At 44.6% G+C, this 17,663-nt stretch overlaps 1 protein-coding gene across 1 annotated transcript in view; it reads right to left on the bottom strand.

Moving 5' to 3' along the window:
* Positions 1-11,525, bottom strand: part of LOC147025746 (V-set and immunoglobulin domain-containing protein 10-like 2) — a 51,734-nt gene extending 40,209 nt beyond the window's left edge. The window contains exons 1-3 of the mRNA XM_085880457.1: positions 10,382-11,525; positions 9,706-9,870; positions 9,436-9,605 (exon numbers count right to left, since the gene is read on the bottom strand). Coding sequence (XP_085736583.1) covers positions 9,436-9,605; positions 9,706-9,772 — 237 coding nt within the window. The 5' untranslated portion in view covers positions 9,773-9,870; positions 10,382-11,525. The remainder of the gene's footprint in view (positions 1-9,435; positions 9,606-9,705; positions 9,871-10,381) is intronic.
* Between the last annotated feature and the right edge of the window lie 6,138 nt (positions 11,526-17,663).

Genomic DNA, 17,663 nt, shown 5'->3' with positions numbered 1-17,663 from the left:
AGATGACTGCATCATCTGCGAAATCAACGTCCGAGATCTTGACATTCCCAAACGATGCACCCAAGCTTGATCTCTCAGACATCCTCCCTTGAATCCAGTCCATACAAGTGCTGAAAAGTGTAGGGGCCAGTAGACACCCCTGACAAACTCCAGTAACAACTGGAAATAAGTCAGAGATGGTACCACCACATTTCACAGCACTCTCAGTGCCAGAGTAGAGTCCAGACATCAGATCGTTCAGTCTTGGTGGCACCCCACGAAGACCAAGAATCCTCTAGAGGGCATCCTGATTCACTGAATCAAACGCTTTAAAGATATCATCATAGGCTGCAAGCAGCCCCTGCCAAAACTCTCGTCTGCGTTCGTTGAGGACCCGAAGAGCAAGGATACGGTCAATCGTTGACCTCTTTGGTGTAAAGCCTGACTGCTCTGGACGCTGGTGCTCAAGCAGATGGTGGTGAACCTTATCAAGAATTATCTGAGCAAAGACCTTGCCCGGCACTGAGAGCAACGTCACCCCTCGGTAGTTGTTGCAGTCTTGGCGATCACCCTTCCCTTTCCAGAAAGGGACAACAAGGCCCCTCTTCCAATCAGTTGGGATGATGCCTGTGTTCCAGGCAGAGCACAAAACTGCATGCAACGACACGAGTGCAGCATTTCCACCAGCCTTGAGAAGTTCAGCATGGATGCCACAGATCCCTGGAGCTTTACCCCGTTTCAACCGGTTCACCACAGCCCATGTTTCCACAAGCGAAGGTGGACCACAGTTCAGTGGAGGGTCAGCAACATGGATTGTAACACCCTTGATGTCCAACTCGACAACTGGTGGATCAGCCTGGTACAACCGCTCAAAGTAACCAGCCCAGCGGGCCTTCACCTCAGACTCCTCTGTCAAGAGCCCCCCACCCTCTGCTCTAACTGCAGTGCTCCGAGAGATGGGCTTGGATGAAGGCAATGCGCGAATCCCACTGTAAGCGGGACAAGAATCACCTGTCCACAGGTGATGCTCTACCCCCTCACAGATTCCTCGCACATAGGCCTCTTTGTCCACCCTTAGTGCACGTATAGTTTTATGCCTCAGCTCCCTGAACAGCCCAGCTCTGCCATTCAGCCTGGCCCTGCGACTCTGGTCAATGGTATCCAGTGTCCCTTGAGAGACAAAATTCTTCTTTGCCCTGCGGTGAGTTCCAAGACATCCACCGGAAACATCAAGCACGGTGGTCTTGAAGGCACTCCACAACTCTTCAGGACCCCCCAAAGCACCCAGACCCCCCAAGTGTCCACTCAGCCTGTTCGCAAACTCCTCAGCTACTCTCTCATCCTTGAGCTTGCCAACATCCAGCCTCGGCTGGGATGGTACCATTCTCCAGGATTTAAGGTGCAGCTTTAGAGTTGCTTCAACAAGCCGGCGGTCAGTATTGAGGAACTGAGCACTCCGGTAGACCCTGCAGTTCTGTATCGTCCTCCAGCGACCGTCAATGAGGACATGGTCAATCTCCTTTGCCACACCGCCAGCTTTGGAATACCAAGTCCAGCGATGAGCTTGTGGGTGCTAAAACCATGAACCAGCCACTCTTAAGTCCATGACTTCTTGCAAAGTCAAGGAACTTAGCGTTATTCTGGTTCATAGTTCCTGACCCATGGGGACCAACACACACCTCATAACCATCCCTATCAGTTCCAGTCGATGCATTGAAATCTCCCAAGACTAGAAGTGTATCTCGTCTGGGGCACTGATCAACCACAGACTCGAGAGTGACGTAGAATGCATCCTTCACGGTGAGATCACTCGCCTCACTCGGAGGATAGACAGAGACCAGGGAAATGACACCTAATGAGTGAGGAATCCTTAGTCTCATAATAAGCTCGTTGACCGGTGTTACCTCAATTATCATTGGGGTCAGCTTATTGGACACAGCTACAGCAACTCCTTGAGTATGGTAATCATCAGAGCGACCAGACCAATAGTAGGTGTAACCACTCACCATTATCTCGCCGCAATCTGGTCTCCGAACCTCAGAGAGTGCTGCAATACCGATGTCCAAACGATTGAGTTCAGATGATAACAGAGACAGGTGATCATCCTCTCTTAGGGATAGGACATTCCAGGCACCCACCCGAAGGGACCGCCTCAGATTAACCCAAGGAGACCACCGTCTGGTGGACGACACCTCAGCACCACTCCGACACACTCTCCAGCAATCTGACCCAGGAATGTTACCCCGTGGTTTCCCTCCTATCATCAAAGATTGGGGGTCCCGAAGGCTTTGCCCCAATCCCATCATCCGGTGAGCTGCCCTGCGAAGGGAAGCTGCACAGGAGGTACTCCCACGGAGTGGGTTTTCAGATTTTTTTGCGTTTTTGCGTTTTGCGGAATGAAGGGTTTTACGGTGGCTGGAGTGCAAATCCTGCCACCAACCTCCTAATAAGAAGTAACCCAACTGCAGGAGGACGTCCGCAGACACAGTTGGGCACTAGATATGGATGGCCGTTGGCTCACAAGGAGCTCCTCCGCCCTTTGACAGGTTTTGTTTTTAATCCTGCTGGGTGTCCATATCCAAACACCCTCCCTCACCAGAAAACCTGGTGGGGGAGACGGTTTAGTCGCCGACAACCCGACCATGGAACAGGTTAGTACAGGTTTACATGGTACCTGTAGCAGGTCACAGATCTAACCTGAGCTGACATATGAGGTGTTAATACCAGTGATTTTGGAATAAACAATGTAGAAATCAAGAAAATGTCCAAATACCAAGATCTCAAGAATGAAGTGAAAAGATCCTGAAAGCTGAAGAATGCCAACGTTGTACCAGTGATAGCAGGACCTACAATGAATAATGACAAAGAACCTCACCAAGACACTAAACATAGGGACAATACCCCTCGACACTCACGTGGTAGTGGCTGGATAACATAACCAGGCAACCACTGGTAGGCATGGATGACCCACAAAATATATAATGGAGAAGAAAGTAAATACCTGTTTGGGGGGGGGGGGTGGGGCACCCCCCCTGTAATCACTGAAGACCCCTTCAGACCCCTGTTTTTTATCCCATCACGCGTGATGAAGGTTGTGGTCAAATTTCATTGAAATCGTATGTGTAGTTTCTGAGAAGAAGTTGCAAGTGTTTGTGGACGGACGGATGACGCGCCATCCCATAAGCTCCCTGGAACTACTTTACAGGTGAGCTAAAAACCATCCCTGGGAATGTTATAACAAATGAACTACAGTTGGAAGCTGTCCGGGGCTCAGTGACGATCCTGAAGAGAGCCCTCGGGACAAAACTGAGAACAGAAAACATCACAGCTTGGTCAATGAATCGTGACCCCTTACCGAAATGAAGGTGGATACTTTGAGCCCACCCTCGGAGGACTCCATTCCACATTCTGAAACTCACACACCCAAACACACTGTTTTAATTCACCCAAACACACAATTTTCACTCTTGCACTTCCGTGGGGTTTTCTTAGTGTACATACAAAGTTTCAGGTTGTTCGGTTTTATAGTATTGGAGTTATGGAGGAGACACACAAACTGACACACACACACTAGTATAGAAGAGATATGTAATTGGTCACCATCTTTGACACCAATACAAATTTTTATTACGGATGCTAGACATCAAAAAGCTTATATATTGAACAAACAATTTCAAATAGAGCCGGTCACCGCCATTAGAGCATTTAAATTGCATCAAATGGGGCAATAAATGGGAATTGTTGCTCTCAGCTTACAGGCTCGATGACAGAAGACACTATTTCCATTTTTGCCATCTCCATCCCGACCCTGAAACCCGTGTGGGCACGGACAACTTGCTGGTAAGAAAAACTTAGGAAAACTTGAAGGGCAATCGGTAGAGCGCATACCTCCACCCCGTAATGCCTGATCCAGGAGAACATATCGGGCGCAATACATTTTTGAAATATCGTGCTATATTTATTGTTTTTGGCCTGAATCTCTCAATGGTGAAGAATCACATAAAAAAAAAATTATAGTAGTCAGATCTGGATTCGGATCTTCACCAAAATCTAATCAGTTCCTCCTTGTTACACACCAAACTTGTCCACAAAATTTCATCCGAATCCGTCCTCAACTTTTTGAGATATCCTGTACACAAACAGACAGACAGACAGACAGACAAGCCGGTTGGCGGACATGGGTAGTCGATCAAGTCAAATTCAGTCGTTTTTCAGCCGTTACGTGCCAACAAAAGCGTCCATAGCAACGGTTCTTTCTCACACATAACTAGGACATACCACGAACCTACCATACCAGTTTCATGTATATCTGACTCATAGTCTGAGATATAACGAACTTCGTTTTTTATTGTTTTCGACCAGGGTTCAATCAGTCTATCTTCTCCGACAGTTTTCATAGGACCCGGCTGGAAATTTTTGACAATATGGCTGAATGTACTGCCCACAGTTGCTTGTGGCCCGATTTTTGATTTTCGAAAAAATTAATTTTTGAGATTTTTTTGAAAATTTCAAAGTCCGTTGCTAGGCAACGGATGGGTCCATAGCAACGGTTCTCATTTGCACACAACTAGGTCATGGTATGAACCTACCAACCAAGTTTCATCGAAATTGCCATTGTATTAACGGAGCACTGGACCGAACAGACAGACAAACATATCGCCGGAAATACTGATAATAAGGGTAGACTAGATCAACTACCCAACAGACAGACAGGCAGAAAGGGGTGAAAACATAACCTCCTTCACCTTCGGTGGCAGAGGACATGAAATCACGGGTGACTGGTTGAAAGGAAATTGAAAAAGCTAACAAGAGAGAGAAGAGATACCTGTATTATTTATGATAGTTTGAATATTTGGTTGACAGTTTGAGCCTCTGGTTCGATGGAGGTGCTGTGTAATGGACATGACCACAAGGTAAAGTGTTTATCGCTTAATATTGTTGCGGTTTTATAAACCGCATGCTGAAATTGAAACGCACCCATCACATAGGTTTTTAGAATAGTTATTTCCGTAATGAATGTTAAGAATAGCGCCTTCCCTATAGGGGTTGTTATGTCACAAATGTGTGGGGGTGGGTAGTTAGCAGCCCCTGTCCGTTGGGAGAATAGAGACATCAGTGCATGATGACGTGCGCCGTGACAGCCGTCATCACATCAGTCGTGCGTGTTTTACTGCCCTGGTGTTCAAGGTGTGCTGCGTACACCAGCATTCTGGAACGTGTGCCAAATTCTCCCATTCCCCTTTATTTTTTAAAGCCCCACAAAGTCATTATTTTGCTGTTCGTCTGTATGGACATCTACCGTGTAATGTAATTCATTGCCGTCTTCCCCTGTACTGTATCAATTTCCCTCATCCCCGTTTATTCCTCCCCACACACAAAATGACCGGCAAACGAACCGAGACATGACCCAGCATCCCTGAAATGATTGCCCCATTCCCTGGCTTTGTGCCATGAACATTGTTGGACGTTTGGGGTTCATCCCAGGAGCATGGGAGGAGACGGGATTCCCCCCACGTAAAGCGTGGAGCTCTGTTCATGACAATAGCTGGAAGAACCAAATGACTGAATATTCGCCCGATGGCAGAATGGGTGGGGCTGCGGGGGAACCCTCCAATGGCTGGCATGGGGTCGGCTCGTGGGGTCTGACGTCGCCCAATGGCTGGTCCCGGGCCTCCTCGGGGGATCTGACGTGTGACTGTTTGCCCTGCTTGCCCCCAGGGCTATAAAGCTGCGCTCAGCACGCTGATTCGGTCTCTCTGTTATCGCCCCCGAGCTACCTTTGTCCTGGCTGCTGCGCACTCTTTCTTCTTTTGCCTCGAGTTATCGGGGTCCTGGTCGTGGCACGAGCTCATTCTCTCTGCCTGGGTCGTCACATTCGTTTCTTCGTGCTCCCGACAGAGCTGGTGGACCCTTGGTGGAGAGCAGTGTCGGGGCCATTTCAGAGAGCGGTACCAAGTTGGGGGTGGTGACAGTGACGTACGTACCAGTCCCAATTTGTCTCCTTGTGTGGGTGTGTGTGTGGTCTGATGGGAACCCTGTTTTGTTAGCCGGTAGGTAAGGCATAGGTTAAGTCTCCAAGCTGAACATTTGTTGTCCCTTTATATAAATATACACCTTCATTAGATTATTTTTTATTGCATTTCCCCTTTTCCTGCCCCAGTTTCCCTTTTATGCCATTAAAGCCCTTAAGTTCACCTCCCTCCTTCCCGTACCCCTCATCGCTCATTGTAAATTAATTTATTCTTGTTATATTTCCAATCTGCCCGTAGTTCTCATTTCTTCCATTGGTCCAGCAATGGAGATTAGCTGGGAGGTTCTAATTCCCCACTAATTGGCTCTCATATCAGTCCGACATTGTGCTAGCAGAAAACTCGGCCACATCAATCAAGATCCAATAAAGATAAAAGCATAATTGATAAGGGCAGGATTCCCCGATAAGGAGATCACGTGTTTTTCGGTAAACGGTGTCAGACGGAGGACCCCAAGTCACGTGGTCAAGCTATTGGCATTCGCGGTCATTTAGCGACCCGCCAAGACGCGAAGTTCTTCATGTGTGACGACGGCCTGTGATTTCAGGTGGGTCCAGAGAGAACCATGGATACCGCCCACCCTCGTTGTACCCTGTGACCCCGGCTCCGTAACAATATTGGTTCACGAGTCAGTAAGTGACCACTATATTCGTTATGGATCTGTCTGTCTGTTGGGTAGTCGATCTAGTCAAAAAAAAAAAAATTGAGATTTTTTTCTACCCTTATTATCAGTATTTCCATCGATATGTTTGTCTGTCTGTCTGTTGGCTGCTCTTAGAACACCCTTATTCTGGACATTTCTATCTGTCTGTCTGTCCGCCAAACTTTGGTCAAGCCAAGGGGCTAAACCACTCAACCGATTCCAATGAAATTTCGTTGGTAGGACCAATATTTCTGGGAATCGTGTGCTTTCGAATATGGGACCCCGGGCCCAAGCAACGGCATAGCAATGGCCCTTTAAAGTGGTCAAAAAAATCGAAAAAAATCAAAAAAAAATCGAAAAGTCGAAGCTTAGAGCTCTGTGCGCAATCTATCTAGCTCTCTTCATGCCAATTTGCAGCCCTAACAAAAAATATTTGTAGGAGGAGATAGGTTTTGGGCGAGTACAGCCAAGACGCTTTCGTTTACGTCTAACCGTTTCGCCTTGATGATATTAATTTATAAGGGTCTCGTTTCTCCACATTCAAAACTGTTGGACAAGTATTGAAAATAGTGAACGTAGGTCGAGAAAAAGTATTTTTTCGAATTTTGCGTATTTTGCGAATCTAGCTCTCTTCATGCCAATTTGCAGCCCTAACAAAAAATATTTGTAGGAGGAGATAGGTTTTGGGCGAGTACAGCCAAGACGCTTTCGTTTACGTCTAACCGTTTCGCCTTGATGATATTAATTTATAAGGGTCTCGTTTCTCCACATTCAAAACTGTTGGACAAGTATTGAAAATAGTGAACGTAGGTCGAGAAAAAGTATTTTTTCGAATTTTGCGTATTTTGCGAATCTCGCTCTCTTCATGCCAATTTGCAGCCCTAACAAAAAATATTTGTCGGAGGAGATAGGTTTTGGGCGAGTACATGTCGAACATTTCAGAAACGGTTAATTGCGAATATCTCTAAGAGAAAGAGTCTGATTTTGATGAAACTTGGGTGAAATGTGTACAATGTGGCTTGCATGTACACAAAAATGAATGGTTGCTAGGCACACCTCCGTTGCTTAGCAACAGCTAAAATACTTTATCGTACATCGTACACTTATTGTGGACTGTACAAAAAAATCAATACCTTCGAAACTGGACCTCCGAGGGACCTGTTTTTCTTTGTGCCCAGGGGAATGTCTTACAGCATCATATGAAAAAAATAAAATCTTTAGCGAATAGATAAATGGAATTACCAGGGCTGCCATTTGTTGAAGTCTCTTTAGAAACATGCCTGAAATTTCACAAGGCGGGTTTCTGGGCGCAAACTAAGAGGGCTGTGATAATCATATTTAATGTGCTAAATTGATTGATAGCATGGACATGAATATCGGCTCGTCGTGTCGGCCAGTTTTCCATGTAGAGCGAGCAGCCATGTCGCCTACCGGCTTGTCTGTATGTATGTCTGTTCGGTCCAGTGCTCCGTTAATACAATGGCGATTTCTATGAAACTTGGTTGGTCGGTTCATACCATGATCTAGTTGTGTGCAAATGAGAACTGTTGCTATGGGCCCATCCGTTGCCTAGCAACGGGACTTTGAAATATTTGAAAAATCCTAAGAAAAAAAAATAATCGAAAATCAAAAATTGGGCCACGAGCGACTGTGGGCAGTACATTCAGCCATATTGTCAAAAATTTCCAGCCGCATCCTATGAAAACTGTCTGAGAAGATACTTTGAATGAACCCTGGTCGAAAACAATAAAAAAAACGAAGTTCATTATATTTCAGAGACTATGAGTCAGATGTACATGAAACTGGTATCGTAGGTTCATGGTATGTCCTAGTTATGTGTGAGAAAGAACCGTTGCTATGGACCCCTCCGTTGCCTAGCAACGGCCAAAAAAACTCTAAATGTGGGGGTATTTTAACGAAAAAACAATCTGCAGCATTAACCCTTGAAGCTAGAATCATGAATTTTCTTGTGCTTAATCCTCAGGTCATTCCCCAGCGAACGGGCCCATCGCGTCAGGTTCTAATGGGTAGTCGACTACCCATGTCCGCCTACCGGCTTGTCTGTCTGTCTGTCTGTCCCGAGCATAGCTCCGTGGGTTTTGATACGATCCTGATAAAATTTGGGTGGGAGGTTTATATCATGATCTAGTTGCGTTTTCCTGAGAATGGGCGTGCTGCGCCCATTATGGGCGGAGCCACGCCCAAAAAACATGTATTTAGGGGGTAGCTGATTTCAAGTTACATCTTCTCTGAGGGGTTTGTCGAATCTGGCAGGGGTTTCAGTATTTGGTTAGCCCATTGGCACCTGCGTAGCCCCACGGAGCTCGATTTTTAATTTTCGTCCCAAGGTCAAGGTCACAAGGTCACGAACTTAGAAAATGTCAAAAAAAATCAATAAATCGGCCATCGAGCTCCTCGGGTTTTCAACTGTTTCAAATGAAAGTTGGAATGCAAGTAGTGCTCTTCGAGTACTACAACTTTCATCATTTACGTTTTTCCAGATTCCCGCCAGTTTGCCCGTGGCATCCCCTCGATGGTCAAAAAATAAAAAAGGCAAACCGTGTACATTGCTCGTGAATCATCGCCATCTCCAGACTTGTTTTGATGTAAATGGAAGAGGCAACTCCTATGACAAATTTTTTTGTATACATTATCGAGATTCGATTAGGTGTGACGGAGCCTGATTGTGATGCAAAATGTAATATTTTAAGGTGAAGCAACCATTAATGGGATACACTCTGAAGGTAAAGTGATGAACTTATTTCGACATCATTGTCCTCTTACCTTTTTCTCTTCCAGGAAACTCCAGTAGATAAGTTTGGAGTGATTGGAATTAACTGGGGTGAAGAGCCAGAGGAGAAGACGTGGACGATGGGCCCCACAAGGCAACAAGGCCGAATGGTTTTCCAAAACAGTCATTTCACTGTGCAGCAGATGTACTGAGGATTCGGGGTCTGATAGATGGAAAAGAAGTGAACAAAAGTGAAGAAATAAAGTGCAAGTATTTATACAATTTGTACACAGTACTGTATGTATCTTTAGAGTACAACTCACGTGAAAACTCCACACAGATGATGGACAAAGCACAGGCAGAAAGAAGAGACACATGATGGTGAGACATTGTCGGAGAACCAGGCGGTCTTCCCAGGATGATCACAAGACTTGTAATGGCAGGCGTGCAAGGAAACCATGATCCATTAATTATATATCTTGTCCAGCCTGAGAAGTGCCAGTAACACCGAGGCTCCGATTACCTTCCATGCGTTTTGGAAGTATTCCGGACCGCCTTGCAAAATGTCAGGTCATATCTGTGCTGAGTATTTTGGGGAGCAGTGCTGCAATGAATGACTCAAGTAGCTTCTTGACACACCGAGACCACAGTGCCAATTGTTGTTAACTTTATAGACAAAAAAAACAGAAAGGCAGTAAGCAGAAACACAAGGCATACTGGAATAGGTTTATGATCAGATTGCACTCCTCGCAGGTTTGAGTGTTTTTGTTTGTACACGCAGCGGCAACAAAAAAATGAAATGGGCACCTGCAAATATTTTGTCTGAAAATAATCCTGATCACACCCATTTAAAAACTTTTATGAGACAATGCCTGAAAATTAAAATTAAAAAAACATCCAAATATTGGGTCCTACAACATCATAATGTTTGAATACTCACTGTGACGTCTGTGCACCCATTTCACACCAAGTTTGGCAATGGAGTTGTTGACAACCCACCTTATTTGCCTGATCTTGCTCCATTTGTAGTCTTGTGTTCTTGTGCCATAAATCGAAGTTGAAAAGTGCATGAAAAAAACAGGAGGGGTGCATGCACACAAACAAGAAAAACCACCGACGACAAGAAAAACCACCACCAACAAAGCACCCACCAAACACTCCCAAATCTTCTTGACTGCATGTTTTAAAAAATCTCACTGATCATTCTCTAAAAGCTGTTGAGAGATACAAAGCTCTGGCAGGACAACTGTGCTGCCTATATACTCGCTTACACCTAACCCCATCACAATAACTGGGGGTTGGTTTCACCTCGTACACAAAACCGGATGTTAACAGCTACTGGGGCTGGTTTCCAGTCTTCTCTCCCTCCTCCCCAAATTAATCCCTTCTCACTCAACTTTCCTGCCCCTCTTCTAGTCCTGTGTACATGGAGACGTGTGATGAGGTGATCGCTGACAAAACAGCTCACTTTTTATCCTGGAAAGCAAATCCTCCATCAGTCCACAAACCCCACAACAAATGTGTCCATCCCTTGTAAAGCAAGGGTCCAGTTCAGGCCTACCTGAGATCACCATCCTCAAAGACCACAAATGCCGAGTTAATTTTCGGTGAACATGCTTTCATCAAAAAGTAACTGAAAAAAGAGTCTTCAGGGCTGGAAATTAGGAGGAAAATTTTAAACAAGATAACTTAACAATGGAAAAGAAGATGTTTACGTGGCGGTTGATGGATGGAAATCGGTGGTATTCCAGGAGCCAAATACGAGGAAAGAACGAGGATACGACTCGTAGAAACGTTGCTCCAAGTGGGTCAACAGGACAAGCGTAAATTTTAAATGAATGCGAGTAATGGAGTAGGGTTGAAATGAAACCACAACACACTGCTGCAATTGCTGTACTTCACGGCACTTCTGGAGGCAGTGGGGGAAATGTCTCCCACGTGGGAGTGGGTAACTAATTTAACGTGTTGCACTCCTCCTGGGTTTATCAAATTGTAAACATGGAGAAAGAAAATAGGTGAGACTTGTGTTATTTTACCTTTGGATATCTTTCTAAGGACGGTGGATCTGTCTGTCTGTCCTTTTCCCATCTCTGAGAGTTCACCGCTTCCCACGTCATCACCAAACTTCGTATGTATAATTTTTTTATTTCATTGAAACTCACCCTAAACAAGGCCAAGAGCCACTGGATGCGAATGGCTACAGAAAAAAGAAGAGGAAAAACTGGCAAAACCTTCACTTCGTCCTGAAAAAAAGGAAACCTCGTCACAAGCCAACTGTGCAGGAAGGGTCAACTTAAAATCTTACAATTATACTTATGGCATCTAAATAAGTACTCTTACATTTACTCGAACAACTCTGATATTTATTTCATTGGGCCCAGTCAAAAGTAAACTTTTCTCAAAGTGTTTGCCATGCTGGATGACATCACGGAATTCTGGTGGGCGGAGCTTCAAGCCAAAAGTCAGGGCAGTGTTGTCTCCATTTATTCCATTCGTTCACGGGAGTACTACATGGCCTTTCCATCCTATCAGATCACATCACCTATCCTTGTCGGGGATATCCCCCAAGTCGCTTTGTATATCCATTATAAAGAGAAGTTGTGTGTTAATTTGACTTGGTTCTTAAGCTACTGAAGAAAGGTAATTGATACATCAGTCGAAAACTCTTGGATTGGATAGTGAGAGACGGACGTTCAGCCGGGTGTAATGTCAACTAGCACTGGTTGGTGGATGTTGAAGACCCTGAGGTGCCTTTCGTGAAGAGGGCGAGTTATCCGCAGCACCCTTCCAACACAGAACGACCAAAATCATCTGAGTTGAACGCTAAGCCTGGCCAGCTAGTTCATGAAAGACTAGTCAAAAACCTCCCTCAACCAACTACATACAAAGATGGGAATAATTGGGGCCGTAATAAGCTGAGTGGGCTTCCAGGATTGTCTAGAGGTACACATGCTCGCTGCTAAGCTGTCTAGCCTGGTTCTAATCCCGACCCAGCTATAAACTGCCATCCCGGTGTTTCACAGGCAGGGCGATTCATCAATGTGTGCGCCGTCCCACGGATGGAGGTTAAACTGAGTGTCCTATCTGTCGGTATTAGTTGGTGGATGTTAAAGATCCCACGGTGTCCTTCGTGAAGAGTAGGCGAGCTATCGCCGGCACCCGGAACAAACTACAAATTTCTGCCCTAACTACTGCTGGGAAGGCAATGGCAAACCATCCAGAACAAGCCGTGGTCAGGAAGATGTTTCGGCAGCACCGACTCTCTGTAACAGAGTAGAGTACCTCAGAATCAGGATAAGTAGCGGAAAAGAATAACATGGGTCGGAATTTTTTTCGTGGTAGTTCAATGCATTGGCTTTGAAGCAAGAGATCTCAGATTAAGTAGACTCAGGAGTGTAATGGTGAGAGCAGCCGCTCTGAGTCTGAGAGGTTGGTGGTTTGAACTCTGGCCGAGTCATACCAAAGACTTTTAAAAATTGTAGGTGCTGCTTCCTTACTTGATTCTCAGTATTTAAAAAGGATAGAGCATGGACAATCATATGTTAGTAACCATAGTGTAGGCTTTGATTGGCTTAACAGCCTCCATCTGCATTGAAGTTCCTTGTAAGGGAACTTTGTTTTTTTTCATTCCCTTGTAAAAGACATCAACAGTTTGGTTTTATCAATAAGTATCATCTGCTTAAAGGAGCAAACACATTGCATTAAAGACTACGATACACCTAGTTCCCATCGTGTGCTGCCTTTTTGGCTGCTGGTTGCATCATTGGTTAGGGGCGCGGCTATGCCTCTGATGCAGTGCCCCGATTACCAGTATACTGGTGCTCATTTTGCCGACCTCAGAAGGATGACAAGCTGAGTCAACCCCCTTGAGTTAATTCAGTGGTCAACGGGGCTCAAACTCAGGACCCTAGGATCCCAAGCCACCACCCTAACCACTAAGCCAACACCAGGCTGATACACCTGGTGAAGTCACTTCCACCTTTCTTCTGCACATCTTCGATGGTACGTTATCGCTATACTAGGACCGACGTTCTATAAAAGAAGAGCGAGGAAGGTTAAGAAAAGGGGACTCACAATGAGGGATGGGGGATGGGGTGTGGGGGATACGACTCAAACCTGTCAAAGTATTCCCGCATAAAGGTGTCAAATGTATGGATCTCAGTGATCTGGGTTATTTCACAATGGAACTGAAGTCGACAAGCATTGGAGCATTATTTTTGATGATGCAGCTTCTGGTCCATCAATAAATGGTGGAAATCGGAATCACTTTCTAGCTAGCTGAGATAAACGGTGCTGGACAACACACGTATCACGTAGAAAGGGGGTAGGCGGGTGGGTAATGAATAACCCCCCCCCCCCAAAAAAAAAAAACAGACCAAAAAAAAAAAACTTTTTAATATTTTATTTGACATTCTTTACAACTTAGTAATTCATGGACCACAGCAGAGGATGGAAACCTTTCACAGTTAATTACATTAGAAATACAGGCCACCTGTTGTCGGGGCAGGAAAGGCTGCAGCTGGACACAGCAGGACAGGGAAGAGGAACAATGAACAAAAAATAAATAAATACGATCTGTTGGAAATAAAAAATAAACAGTGGTAAAATGTGAAAGTTTAGGGGAAATGAAAAAGTATGAGTTGGGGGAGAGAGGAGGTTAAAACAACCATGCGTTGGACAGTGGGAAAGACTGCAGAATAAACGAGAAAGAGAATGGAGTTTCGAAAAAAACCAGATGGCAACAAAGTATATAGTGGTCCACAAAACGGTCCCGGATTTTGATGATATTTGCAAGTTGGCAAGCAGCGCTTGTTAGCACCTCGACTGCATCACACCACCTATCCCAATGTTGATGTTTTGCCTTTCTGGTTTGTTTGCCAGGATTGCAACTCGTTACACCTCAAAGAGCTGTAACCCTTTTTTGCATGCATGATGGTGGCTTCCCGAGGCCTCTTCGGTTCGAATTCTCTTTTCTTCTAATACAAATTTTAAATGAAGTAAATAGATTGTGTTTCTGAATGATGCCTCTTCACGTCCCAGGCAAATACAGCTGTGAAAGCAATGATGCACTAATCACACTACGTCTTGGCAAACTGTTTTGTTCTGTTGACAGACGACCTCCAGTCACCATGTCCAAAAATGTGGTTAAGTAACAATGACTGCTTGCCGACTTGAAAAGAAAACGGTCATCTTGTGGGTCATGCTGTAGAAAAGTTGTGAACTAAAGGAATTTATATTAACTTCATTGAGCGGGTAAAAGGAAAAACCTTAGGTTGGTGGCTGTTGTTGAAATGAGGTTCAGAAAACATCTGATGTAGTGTAATCAACAACATAATGAACTCGCTAAAAAGCAGGCAGTTGTCAATGATAATGGAAGTAAAGACTGAATGTTAAGGCTGATGATTGAGGAAGGAAAAGGAAAAAGTTGAAGGTAAATTACAAAGCCTGCCAGCTGTGCCAACTACAACCGACTGCTGGCCTATCACATGGAACACAGTGAGCGAGAGCAAGAGAAACGTGTACACCCAAACAAAAACAAACAAAAGAACTGCAGCACAAGTGCTGCCATGCTACCTTAAAGGCTGTTACAAGTAAAATCAGCAGACCTCTGAGGGGGTGCCGGTGTCAGGAAGAGCATGAGATAGATAGATAGACAGATAGATAGATAGATAGATAGATAGATAGAGAGTAGAGGGAGAGGAGAGTGAGTGTGAGGAAAAGGGAGGGAGGAAGACGAAGAATGGAGCATCAGAGCGAGGGAGAGGGGTGGGGGAAGCAATTAGATATGTCAGATAAGGAAGGGGAAGGGAGTGAACGAGCCTTAGAACAGGGAGGGAATAAAACAAGTCAGAGCCATATATGGAATTTGGCCATCCATTGTCTTCAGCAAATCCATCCCTGATTGATCCGTCAGTGACAAGTCTCACACCGAAAGCACAACTTACACCAATGTAGCATTATGTACATATGAATGAGGTTTGACATTAGTTGTCTTATTAACTGGTTGATTTGAACATCCGAATGCATCGCAACGAGGAACATTTTCAGGAAGGAATCACTTTGGATCGATTCCCTCGTATTCCAGAAAAACAAAAAGTACGAGCTGAACATTGTTAGTGTGCAGGATGCCCCAGAAATCACTACGGAACGTAAAATATAGACTTTTTATATTGAAAGGTCAATCAATCGCATGACTTGAATAATTTCATTAATTCTTGAACGCATCACATCACCTGTTATTAATAGCATATTAAATGTAATATTAATTGTCTTTTTATGTTCTGCAGTGAATTCTGGAAAACCCTGCAGTGTAGAAGATCGATGTTTTGAGATGATGTAAACGGTCAGATTCAACCAATGATTGTAAGTGTATAAAATCCAGTAACTGTTGCACAACTAAATTGTGTTGCATGTACATGTTTTAATTTGCTGCGCTTGTTCCCTATACTGCATTATAAAATTAAACCCAAATTAAATATTGCAGATCTCAGAATAGAGTTGCATATGAGATATATGAACAATGTGTTCATCTTAGAAATACAGCACCCTCACCAATTCAGTGAAAAAAAACCTCAAAATGATAACTGTGGCTCAGTTTGTAAAACATCCTCCCTCTGCGACCTATCGGGAAGATGAGAACATCGCACGGAGTTTCTAAATGACCAGTTTTATGACTAGGAGATGTATGAACAGCAAAGCTTGGGATGGATCAAATCTGAACAAATTGGGAATCCCACAAACCCACAAAGCAATGGTGAAATGGCAAGTCTCTGCCAGAGGTAAGTCTCGCAGGTACTGCCTTGCACAGATCGAAGAACAAGATCAGCATTGTGGGTAAGTGTCCTCAAAGTGTGAAAACATCAGATGGAGGCTTGCACACCAAATACATCCAAGGAGTATAAAGAGGGTTGTCTTGCACAAGGAGCACAGGAAGGCAAGAATCGACTTCAAAAAGCAGAACTGATGTTTAGGTCATGTGACCAACAGTTAGGTGGTAAGAAACAACGAAAGGAGCATTTCATTCAGCAAGTAGATACTTGACTGAAGTTAAGTTCTTCCTTCCTGCCACAACATTGAGGAGAAGGAAGCTAATGTAACTTTTTCATGTTAGACTGTAAATATATGCAAACGAACAGATGTCTTCACAAACAGACAATCGACAAAACAAAATCAGGTGCGGAGCTTGGTAGCAAGTGCATGACAATATGCAAGTCAGTGACAAATCGAATAAAGTGACTCTGTGTCACAACATTAAATCCACGTGATAATTGATGATTATACTTCATGTTAGATTTTGCTATCATTTGTAGATAAACTTTATCGTGTACATCACCTTCTTAGGACAACAAAATAAGCATAAACACTTCGATGTCGTTTTGGAGGGGGCTTTTTGCATGCTTTTGTCATTACAGTTCGCCTTGCTAATGCAACAATATGGGGCCTATGATGTAGGTGGCCAAGCTCTCAATATACATGGCTCTGGGGAAAGCTAGTGGTGAGGGGAGAGAGGGGATCGCGAGTGAGCTCAAGCAGGAATGGGGAGGGGGCAAGTGAGGAAGAGTAAAAGGAAGAGAGAGTCAGAGAAGGAGAGAGTCAGAGAGAGAGAGAGAGAGAGAGAGAGAGAGAGAGAGAGAGAGAGAGAGAGAGAGAGAGAGAGAGACACAGAGTCAGAGAGTCAGAGAGTCAGAGAGTCAGAGAGTCAGAGAGTCAGAGAGTCAGAGAGTCACAGAGTCAGAGAGTCACAAAGTCAGAGAGTCAGAGATTCAGAGCAAGAGACAGAGACAGAGAGAGACCGAGAGCCAGAGAGAGAGAGAGAGAGAGAGAGAGAGAGAGAGAGAGAGAGAGAGAGAGAGAGAGAGAGAGAGAGAGAGAGAGAGAGAGAGAGAGAGAGAGAGAGAGAGAGAGAGAGAGAGAGAGAGAGAGAGAGAGACATTGAGACAGAGTTAGAGAGAGAGAGAGAGTCAGAGAGATGATGAAAACACCACTTAGATCATGCAAATAGTATATGTTGTTTTACATACAGTCTCTTCCATTTTTGTCAGAAAATATTCGAAAATAAGATACTTTTCATTTTTCTGTCTGTCTTACAAAAATAAAATTTTTGTGTAACAGCAAGAAGCGTTTAAGGTAGTATGGTGCATTTCATCGAAATAGCCAGCATGGTAAGTGTGGAGGTCGAGGGTAATGTTTGGGTCAGAGATGGTGGGGGGCAGGGAGAGGGTCATATGATCCGTGGGATTCATTTCCTGCACTCCCTCCGGCTTTGGTTAGTTCTAAAAGC

This window comes from Eptatretus burgeri, chromosome 5 (assembly GCF_056783735.1).
Source record: "Eptatretus burgeri isolate ZD-2024b chromosome 5, Ebu_testis_v1, whole genome shotgun sequence".
Lineage (NCBI taxonomy): Eukaryota > Metazoa > Chordata > Myxini > Myxiniformes > Myxinidae > Eptatretus > Eptatretus burgeri.
The sequence above is the reverse complement of the archived record's forward strand: the minus strand, read 5'-3'. Positions and strand labels throughout refer to the sequence as shown.